Source organism: Oncorhynchus keta, chromosome 28, assembly GCF_023373465.1.
Source record: "Oncorhynchus keta strain PuntledgeMale-10-30-2019 chromosome 28, Oket_V2, whole genome shotgun sequence".
NCBI lineage: Eukaryota > Metazoa > Chordata > Actinopteri > Salmoniformes > Salmonidae > Oncorhynchus > Oncorhynchus keta.
In genome coordinates, this window is record NC_068448.1 from 6,276,465 (window position 1) to 6,287,691 (window position 11,227).

At 46.4% G+C, this 11,227-nt stretch overlaps 1 protein-coding gene across 1 annotated transcript in view; it reads left to right on the plus strand.

Annotated features, from left to right (window-relative positions):
• LOC118360485 (E3 ubiquitin-protein ligase UBR4) overlaps positions 1 to 11,227 on the plus strand; it is a 178,395-nt gene that overhangs the window by 119,625 nt on the left and 47,543 nt on the right. The window contains 6 exon segments of the mRNA XM_052484171.1: positions 2,731 to 2,844; positions 3,779 to 4,052; positions 9,333 to 9,524; positions 9,527 to 9,556; positions 9,821 to 9,989; positions 11,209 to 11,227. The exon segment at positions 11,209 to 11,227 is cut by the window's right edge and continues 103 nt beyond it. Of these exon segments, the coding sequence (XP_052340131.1) occupies positions 2,731 to 2,844; positions 3,779 to 4,052; positions 9,333 to 9,524; positions 9,527 to 9,556; positions 9,821 to 9,989; positions 11,209 to 11,227 (798 nt within the window).

Here is an 11,227-nt window from a genome sequence, read left to right on the forward strand (position 1 = left end):
ATCGTATTTTCAGTTAGTGCTGGTGTCTGTCTCACGGTAACTGACCGTTCATTAACATAATCACGTTTAGCATCTCCTGGCTTCCACACAGCCAACAAGCCACTGATGCAGACCTCTGGAACATCTACATTTTAGAAAGTCTAATAAATCCATGTAATATAGTCTACATCTTCACAATAAATCCATGTAATATAGTCTACACCATCACAATAAATCCATGTAATATAGTCTACACCTTCACAATAAATCCATGTAATATAGTCTACACCTTCACAATAAATCCATGTAATATAGTCTACACCATCACAATAAATCCATGTAATATAGTCTACACCTTCACAATAAATCCATGTAATATAGTCTACACCATCACAATAAATCCATGTAATATAGGCTACACCATCTCAATAAGTCCATGTAATATAGTCTACCTACACCATCACAATAAATCCATGTAATATAGTCTACACCTTCACAATAAATCCATGTAATATAGTCTACACCTTCACAATAAATCCATGTAATATAGTCTACACCTTCACAATAAATCCATGTAATATAGTCTACACCATCACAATAAATCCATGTAATATAGTCTACCTACACCATCACAATAAATCCATGTAATATAGTAACCACCATCACAATAAATCCATGTAATATAGCCTACACCTTAACAATAAATCCATTGGATGTCATAAGGTGAATGCACCAATTTGTAAGTCGCTCTGGATAAGAGCGTCTGCTAAATGACTTAAATGTAAATGTTAATAATATAGTCTACACCCTCACAATAAATCCATGTAATATAGTCTACACCTTCACAATAAATCCATGTAATATAGTCTACACCTTCACAATAAATCCATGTAATATAGTCAACACCTTCACAATAAATCCATGTAATATAGTCTACACCTTCACAATAAATCCATTTAATATAGTCTACACCTTCACAATAAATCCATGTAATATAGTCTACACCTTCACAATAAATCCATGTAATATAGTCTACACCTTCACAATAAATCCATGTAATATAGTCTACACCTTCACAATAAATCCATGTAATATAGTCAACACCTTCACAATAAATCCATGTAATATAGTCTACACCTTCACAATAAATCCATGTAATATAGTCTACACCTTCACAATAAATCCATGTAATATAGTCTACACCTTCACAATAAATCCATGTAATATAGTCAACACCTTCACAATAAATCCATGTAATATAGTCTACACCTTCACAATAAATCCATGTAATATAGTCAACACCTTCACAATAAATCCATGTAATATAGTCTACACCTTCACAATAAATCCATGTAATATAGTCTACACCATCACAATAAATCCATGTAATATAGTCTACACCTTCACAATAAATCCATGTAATATAGTAACCACCACAAGGGGATTACGTCATTCACAGGGGGGCCATACGTCATTCAGGGGGGGGGGCATTACGTCATTCACAGGGGGGCGCATTCACATGGGGGGGGGGGGCATACGTCATTCACAAGGGGGGCATACGTCATTCACAAGGGGGGCATACGTCATTCACAAGGGGGGCATACGTCATTCACAAGGGGGGCATACGTCATTCACAAGGGGGGCCATACGTCATTCACATGGGGGGGCCATACGTCATTCACAATGGGGGGGGCATACGTCATTCACAAGGGGGGCATACGTCATTCACAAGGGGGGCATACGTCATTCATTCAAGGGGGGCACACGTCATTCACAAGGGGGGCATCGTCATTCACGTCATTCACAAGGGGGGGCATACGTCATTCACAAGGGGGGCCATACGTCATTCACAAGGGGGGCATACGTCATTCACAAGGGGGGCATACGTCATTCACAAGGGGGGCACACGTCATTCACAAGGGGGGCATACGTCATTCACAAGGGGGGCATACGTCATTCACAACGGGGGGCATACGTCATTCACAAGGGGGGCATACGTCATTCACAAGGGGGGGGGGGGGGGCTTTATTCCGTGACGTCATTGTCACCCATCAGACTATTCTTGATTAAATCTTGTCTTCACATAGACTAAATAATGTGTGTTAAATTAGTTTTGATGTAGAATGGACCATTTATAATGCACCTGTATCTAAACAGGGGCAGCGGGAAAAATACATGTCATCTTTGCACTTAAATATCGAATGGAGGATGCTTTTCCCCCTGGTTTATTTTCATGGCAGCCAGGTAGGATATACTCCTGTTGTAGAGAAAAGCAATGTACTTAATATTAGGAAAGTTGAGAAATAAATAGTTGGCCTATCCTATAGGAAGCTGATGGGATCCTCCTCTTTTTAACAGAGGCCACCACTCTTGTTTTCTCACGCAATTGCATAGCCTATAGAAAATGTTGCGCAACATGAGCTCCTGGGCTCTCATGAAAGTGTTTGATTTTCGGTTACATTTACATTGATGTCAGAGTGACTAGAGGGACAACAGATTGCTGAATTACCAGGCAGTTAAAATGTTTGGATGACTTCTAATGACCGTCAGCAGGATCAGAACGCTGTTTTGAAAAGCCTAGTTACCGTGACTAAACGGTCACCGGTCACCTTTGACTGCGGTCATGACTTTGTGACCACCAGTGTGGCGGTTAATACGGTCACCGTAACAGCCGTTAGAAACAGCCTTGGTGTGCGTGTCCCTTTGTCATTGTCCGTTCTCTCACCTCCGTTTTGTTTGTTTCTCCTCCAGGATGTGTCCAAGAAGAACGAGCGCAGCCCCATCAACGAGGTCCATCTGGTCATCATGAGACTGCTCTCTGTGTTCATGTCCAGAACCAAGTCTGGATCGAAGTCTTCCTCTGAGGTACGTACGGGCTTTCCTCTCCTCCAATATTTACCAAAAAAATAACTTTTTTCCCCCCCAGAGATTTTCTATATTAACCAGAAGAGAAAATTATATTCAGTCACTCATGGAGGACAATGAAGTAGATTCAGTGACTCAACCCACTCAATGCTTTTATTAAAGCTGCAATTATAACCCAATTCACATAGAAATGTGAGTTATAGATCTGTCATTCTCATTGAAAGCAAGTCTTAATAAGTGGTAGAGATCTGCGCTATTTCTATGCTTCCCTTCTTAAAGGAGCAATATGCAGAAATCGCTCCCTTATTTCCTGGTTGCTAAAATTCGAATAGTTCGCCTTCTATCAGTTTGTGACACAAGCCAGTGTCTAAAGAATCGTTGTATCCATCTAAACCTGCTGTGAAATATATTATCAATAACCAAAAAGTATTGTGTTTTTGAAGCTGGTGTACAAAACCGAAAGTAGAAGACGCAACAACGGAAAGCATAGAATTAGCGCATATAGAACACATCTACCGCTTCATAGACTTGCTTTCAATGAGAGTGACCGATTTATAACACCCTTTTCTATGTGAATTTGTTCAGGTCACCCAAAAAGTTACATATCGCAGATTTAATTTTTGATTTGGCATCTTTCAACTTCAGACAGCTGATAATATATTTCACAGCAGGTTTTAGATGGTACAATGATTCTCTACATTGCCTGTTTTGTCACATAAACTATGATTAGGTGAACTATTCGAATTTTAGCAACCAGGAAATAGGGGAGCGATTTCTGCATATTGCTCCTTTAAGTGACACATTTCAGCGTGATTCCTTCGTTAGGGTTTTACGGACAGAAAACAGAGGCTTTTCTACCTTTTTCAAAATGGCCTCCTATGGAATTTTATGTTGATCTGTTCTAAGTTTTCCCGATTCACATCTCCTTCTCCAGTCGTCCTCTCTGATCTCCAACGCCACGGCCACAGCCCTGCTCAGTCAGGGGGCGATAGACTACTGTCTCCACGTCCTCAAGTCTCTGCTGGAGTTCTGGAAGAGCCAGCAGGAAGAGGAGGAGTCTGTGGCAGCCTCCCAGCTCCTCAAACCTCACACCTCCTCCTCTCCTCCGGACATGAGCCCCTTCTTCCTGAGGCAGTATGTCAAGGTAAGAGGAAACCCCAAAGCCGATTTCCAAAAACGTAATCTTGTTGAGTGCAGCCAACAAACTGGTTTTTCACAGACTTTGTTTCAGCATGTTGAGGGGATCAGTTGGAGCATCACTGGTGCTGAATGGGTCATCTTGATCACATAATGAATAGATGTTTGGGATGCAAGGTGATTGGTAGACACTGTGTTCCTGTGTGTCTATTTACTTCATGTATGTTCTCTCCTGTCTCTCCCTCTCCTGTCTCTCCTCTCGCTCTCTCCTGTCTCTCTCCTCTCGCTCTCTCCTGTCTCTCTCCTCTCGCTCTCTCCTGTCTCTCTCCTCTCGCTCTCTCCTGTCTCTCCTCTCGCTCTCTCCTGTCTCTCCCTCTCCTGTCTCTCCTCTCGCTCTCTCCTGTCTCTCCCTCTCCTGTCTCTCCTCTCTCTCTCTCCTGTCTCTCTCCTGTCTCTCTCCTGTCTCTCTCCTGTCTCTCTCCTGTCTCTCTCCTGTCTCTCTCCTGTCTCTCTCCTGTCTCTCTCTCCTGTCTCTCTCTCCTGTCTCTCTCTCCTGTCTCTCTCTCCTGTCTCTCTCTCCTGTCTCTCTCTCCTGTCTCTCTCTCCTGTCTCTCTCTCCTGTCATCTCTCCTGTGTTTCTCTCTCCAACTCTCTCTCTCCTGGTTCTGAGATCTCCTCTCGCTCTCTCCTGTCTCTCTCTCCCCCGCTCTCTCCTGTCTCCTCTCTCTCTCGCTCACTCCTGTCTCTCTCTCCTGTCTCATGCTCCTCCTGTCTTTCTCTCCTCTCGCTCTCTCCTGTCTCTCTCTCCTCACGCTCTCTCTCCTCTCGCTCTCTCCTGTCTCTCTCTCCTCTCGCTCTCTCCTGTCTCTCTCTCCTCTCGCTCTCTCCTGTCTCTCTCTCCTCTCGCTCTCTCCTGTCTCTCTCTCCTCTCGCTCTCTCCTGTCTCTCTCTCCTCTCGCTCTCTCCTGTCTCTCTCTCCTCTCGCATCTCCTGTCCTCTCTCCTGTCTCTCTCTCCTCTCGCTCTCTCCTGTCTCTCAACCTCCTGTCTCTCTCTCCTCTCGCTCTCTCTCCTGTCTCTCTCTCCTGTCTCATCTCAGTTCTTGGGCTCTCTCCTCTCGTTTTCTAAAAATGTATTAATCCCTCCTCTCTCCTGTCTCTCTCCTCTAAAAAATCTATCCTGTATCTATTCCTCTCGCTCTCTCCTGTCTCTCTCTCCTCTCGAGTGTCTCTCTCCTCTCTCCTCGGCAGATCACCTGAAGGCCTGTGCTGAGCTCTCTCCTGTCTCTCTCTCCTCTCTGTAAGCTCTCTCCTGCTCTCTCTCTCCTCTCGCTCTCTCCTGTCTCTCTCTCCTCTCGCTCTCTCCTGTCTCTCTCTCCTCTCGTCTCTCCTGTCTTCAAGTGGTAAATCTCCTCTCGCTTCTCCTGTAGCTCTTTCGCTCTTCAAGTGGTCCTGGGTCTCTCTCCTCTCGCTCTCTCCTGTCGCTCTCCGAACTCGCTCTCTCCTGTCGCTTTCCTCTCTCGCTCTCTCCTGTCGCTCTCCTCTCGCTCTCTCCTGTCGCTCTCCTCTCGCTCTTTCCTCCTGTCGCTCTCCTCTCGCTCTCTCCTGTCGCATCTCCTCTCGCTCTCTCCTGTCGCTCACCCTCTCTCGCTCTCTCCTGTCGATAAGGAGTGTAGAATTTTCTCCTCTCGCTCTCTCCTGTCGCTTCCTTCGCTCTCTCCTGTGCTCTCCTCTCGCTTTCTCCTGTCGCTTTCCTCTCGCTCTCTCCTGTCGCTCTCCGAGCTCTCTCCTGTCGCTCTCCTCTCGCCTCTCCTGCGCCTCTAGATACTGTTCGCTTTCTCCTCTCGCTCTCTCCTGAATCCTCTCCTCTCGCTCTCTCCTGTCGCTCTCCTCTCGCTCTCTCCTGTCGCTCTCTCCTCTCGCTCTCTCCTGTCGCTCTCTCCTCTCCAAAATTGTCAGTATGTCTCTCCTGTCGCTTCTCCTCTCGCTTTCTCCTGTCTCTCTTCCTCTCGCTCTCTCCTGTCTCTCCTCTCGCTCTAGTTCCTGTCTCTCCTCTAGGCTCTTCCTGTCTCTCCTCTCGCTCTCTCCTGTCTCTCCTCTCGCTCTCTCCTGTCTCTCTTTCTCGCTTCTCTCCTGTCTCTCCTCTCGTTTTGTCCTTTGTCTCTCCTGTCTTCTCCTGTCATTTGTCTCTCCTGTGTCTCTCCTGTTTTGTCTCCTGTCGTTCATTCCTGTCAATATTTTCCTGTGTTCTCCTGTCGCTCTCTCCTTACTTTCTCCTGTCGCATGATATTTTGTTATTTATAGCAGAGTCCTGTATAATTTTCCTCTCGGCCCACTGTGACATCTCCCTCTCGCTTCTCCTGTGGCTCCTCCGGAATGAGTTTGACACTCCTGCTTTAGACTCTTCCTCTCGCTCTCTAGCCTTTGACTCTTCTCCTCTCGCTTCCTCCTCTTCGCTCAGTGGTCTTTAGACCTTCAAGTGGTAACCAGGGCTTGTCAAGTGGTAACCAGGGTAGCCTTTAGACTTGTCAAGTGGTAACCAGGGTAGCCTTTGTTTCAAGTGGTTTCCTGTCTGGTAACCAGAGTCTCTTGTCTTGTCGCTCTTCCTGACTTCGTCAAGTGGTCTCCTGAGTAGCCTTTAGACTTGTCTCCTGGTCCAGGCTCTTCTCCTGTCAATCTCCTAGACTTTCTCCTGTCTCTGGTAACCTTCCTGTTCTGCAAGTGGTCCTGTCTTTCGACTCTCTCCTGTAACCAGTCTCTAGCCTTTGTCTTGTCGCTAACCCTGTAGCCTCTTCTCTTCTCCTGTCAGGGTAGCCTTTAGTCTTGTCAAGTGGTCTCCTGGGTCTCCCTCCTGTCTCTGTCCTGGTCCTGTCTCTCTCTCCTGTCTGGTAATCAGGGTCAGCCTGCTGATTGTTGAGGGTAACCAGAACTTTGACTGAGATGGTTCTGAGGTAGCCTTATCAGATCAAGTGGACCAGATAGCCTTTACACTTGTCAACCCCGTGGTATCCCGCCTCCCGTCTTAGACCACTCCTGGTTCTACTTCCTGTCTGAGTGGTAACATGATCCCCCCACACTTTTCCTCCTCCTCTCCTCAATCGCTTTCTGTCTCCTACAAGCTGGTAACACACTAACACCCCTTCTACCATCTATGGTTGCCTGTGTAGTACCTGATGATTCAGCAGACGCCTTCGTGAGGCGCCAGGTCAGGAAGCTGCTCCTGTTCATCTGTGGTTCCAGGAGAAGCCTTTAGACTTGTCAGTGGTAACCTGCACACTTTGGACTCTTCACGTCCAGGGGCGGCATCAAGAAGCCTTCCTGGAAGAACAGGGCATCTTTAGACTCTTCAAGTGGTAACCAGGGTAACCTTTAGACTTGTCCCCTGGTAACCAGGACACGCCATTAGTCTGGTGAGTGTAGACTCTTCATCTAACCAGTTCTTGAGAAAAAAAAAGTTTTTAAAAATGTCAATTAATCCCCCAGTGGTAACCTCAGTCTTACATCTTGACAAAAAATATATATGTATATATTTTTTTGCGAGTTTTTCAGGGTACTTTAGACTCTGAGTGGTAACCTCTGTTTTTGTCGGCAGATGGAGCACCTGAAGGCCTGTCTGAGATAGTACCCAGAGTACCATCAACTGGCAGAAGTTCTGTAACCAGGATGACTTAACTTTCAATGGTAACCAGGGTGCTCTTTTTAGTATTTTTTCCCCTCTCAAGTGGTAACCAGGATAACCTTTAGACTTGTCAAGTGGTAACCAGGTAGCCTTTAGACTTGTCAAGTGGTAACCAGGGTAGCCTTTAGACTTGTCAAGTGGTAACCAGGGTAGCCTTTAGACTTGTCAAGTGGTAACCAGGGTAGCCTTTAGACTTGTCAAGTGGTAACCAGGTAGCCTTTAGACTTGTCAAGTGGTAACCAGGGTAGCCTTTAGACTTGTCAAGTGGTAACCAGGGTAGCCTTTAGACTTGTCAAGTGGTAACCAGGGTAGCCTTTAGACTTGTCAAGTGGTAACCAGGGTAGCCTTTAGACTTGTCAAGTGGTAACCAGGGTAACCTTTAGACTTGTCAAGTGGTAACCAGGGTAGCCTTTAGACTTGTCAAGTGGTAACCAGGGTAGCCTTTAGACTTGTCAAGTGGTAACCAGGGTAACATTTAGACTTGTCAAGTGGTAACCAGGGTAGCCTTTAGACTTGTCAAGTGGTAACCAGGGTAGCCTTTAGACTTGTCAAGTGGTAACCAGGGTAACCTTTAGACTTGTCAAGTGGTAACCAGGGTAGCCTTTAGACTTGTCAAGTGGTAACCAGGGTAGCCTTTAGACTTGTCAAGTGGTAACCAGGGTAACATTTAGACTTGTCAAGTGGTAACCAGGTAGCCTTTAGACTTGTCAAGTGGTAACCAGGGTAACCTTTAGACTTGTCAAGTGGTAACCAGGGTAGCCTTTAGACTTGTCAAGTGGTAACCAGGGTAGCCTTTAGACTTGTCAAGTGGTAACCAGGTAGCCTTTAGACTTGTCAAGTGGTAACCAGGGTAGCCTTTAGACTTGTCAAGTGGTAACCAGGGTAGCCTTTAGACTTGTCAATTTCTTGAAGTGTTACCCTATCCTTTTGCTGTTATCGAGCCAATCCGTCCTGTACTGCGAGAGTTTCAGTTGGCATGGATTAGTTAGTCTTTTTAACCCTCTCTCTCCCCACTCCCCTCTCTCTCTCCCCCTCTCTCTCTCCCCTCTCTCTCCCCTCTCTCTCTCCTACCCTCCCCCCCTCCCCCTCTCTCCTCCTCCCTCTCTCCTCCTCCCCTCCTCCTCCTCCCCTCTCTCCCTCCTCCCCTCTCTCCTCCTCCCCCTCTCCTCCTCCCCTCCTCCTCCCTCCCTCCTCCCCTCCCCTCCCCCCTCCTCCCCACTCCCCTCCTCTCCTCCCCTCCCCTCTCCCCTCCCCACTCCCCCCCTCCCCCCCTCCCCTCCTCCACTCCCCTCTCTCTCTCCCCTCCCCACTCCCCTCTCTCTCTCCCCTCTCTCTCTCCCTCTCCCTCCCTCCCCTCTCTCTCTCCTCCCCTCTCCTCTCTCTCTATCCCCTCCCCACTCCCCACTCTCTCTCCCCTCCCCACTCCCCCTCTCTCTATCCCCTCCCCACTCCCCTCTCTCTCTCCCCTCCCCTCCTCCTCTATCCCCTCCCCACTCCCTCTCTCTCTCCCCCTCCTCCTCTCTCTCTCTCCCCTCCCCACTCCCCTCTCTCTCTCCCCTCCCCACTCCCCTCTCTCTCCCCTCCCCCTCTCTCTCCCTCCCACTCCCTCTCTCTCTCCCCTCCCCACTCCCTCTCTCTCTCCTCCCCTCCCCACTCCCCCCTCTCCCTCTCCAGCCATACTGTACTTCCTACTACAGGTCAGCTTCCTGGTAGATGAGGGAGTGTCTCCGGTGCTCCTCCAGCTGCTGTCCTGTGCTCTGTGTGGCAGCAAGGTCCTGGCTTCCTCTTCCTCCTCCTCTTCCTCCGGAGGAGGGTCTGGGGGCACTGGGACTCAGTCCTCTCAGAGCAAGTCCTCAAGCAAGAAGAGCAAAAGGAGGACAAGGAGAAAGACAAAGAAGGTGAGGGAGAGAGACGCGAGAGTTCAGCACGTTATAACCTTACTTACTTAAATTATTACGGCTGTATATCGTTGGAAATACGTTGGTTGTTTTAACGTCTTTCGATCGTTAGAAAATGATTGAGTTAAAATGTTGTTTTTTTATCCTTGAAAACCTTTCATTTTTTGTAAGTTTGAGAAACAGACTTGGTACTGTAGTCTGAAGTGTGTGTGTGTGTGCGCGATCCAAGCAAGTCTTTCTCTAAAATGTTGTCTTCTTCTCCAGGTGACGGTGTGGGTAGCCAGGAGGACCAGCTGTGTACCGCTCTGGTCTCTCAGCTCAACAAGTTTGCCGACAAAGAGACTCTCATTCAGTTCCTCCGCTGCTTCCTGCTCGAGTCCAACTCCTCCGCCGTGCGCTGGCAAGCCCACTGTCTCGCACTGCATATCTACAGGTATGTGCTCACACGACATAAAGGTACAGTAGTACACACAAAATTAAATCTTGAATTGGCTTCCTATATCGCAACAAAGCAAACTTCACTCATGCTGCCAAACATACCCTTGTAAAACTGACCATCCTACCAATCCTCGACTTTGGCGATGTCATTTACAAAATAGCCTCCAATACCCCACTCAACAAATTGGATGCAGTCTATCACAGTGCAATCCGTTTTGTCACCAAAGCCCCATATACTACCCACCATTGCGACCTGTACGCTCCGTTGGCTGGCCCTCGCTTCATACTCGTCACCAAACCCACGCTCCATGTCATCTACAAGACCCTGCTAGGTAAAGTCCCCCTTATCTCAGCTCGCTGGTCACCATAGCATCTCCCACCTGTAGCACGCGCTCCAGCAGGTATATCTCTCTAGTCACCCCCAAAACCAATTCTTTCTTTGGCCGCCTCTCCTTCCAGTTCTCTGCTGCCAATGACTGGAACGAACTACAAAAATCTCTGAAACTGGAAACACTTATCTCCCTCACTAGCTTTAAGCACCAACTGTCAGAGCAGCTCACAGATTACTGCACCTGTACATAGCCCACCTATAATTTAGCCCACCTATAATTTAGCCCACCTATAATTTAGCCCACCTATAATTTAGCCCAAACAACTACCTCTTTCCCTACTGTATTTATTCATGTATTTTACTCCTTTGCACCCCATTATTTCTCTCTCTACACATTCTTCCACTGCAATATTTTATTATTATTTTACATGTTTAAATAATCAAAACATATATATATATAATTTTTAAATAATCGAACTGAAACCAAACAGCACTAGTACACACACACATTAGCCTCGTAAAAGGTATCTATTGTAACAGTTATAAATGTGCAGGCTCTTCGTCATTCTAGACCATGCCTATATAATAATATAATATAATAATATAATAATAATATAATATATAATAATAATAATATATAATAATAATAATATAATAATATAATAATAATATAATATATAATAATAATAATATATAATAATAATAATGCCTGAACCTAGAGAGCTGCCTTCACACAATGGTTTCCCAACAGTTTCGTGGAAGTATGTTTTTCATGCTTGGCTGGTCAGAAAAGACTGTTTGCAGGACTACAATATCTTTCAACATCTACCAATTGTCAGTAGTTAACCTCAAAGCTAAGAACCATATTTCTTTCCCTCTGTAGAAACTCCAGTAAGTCTCAA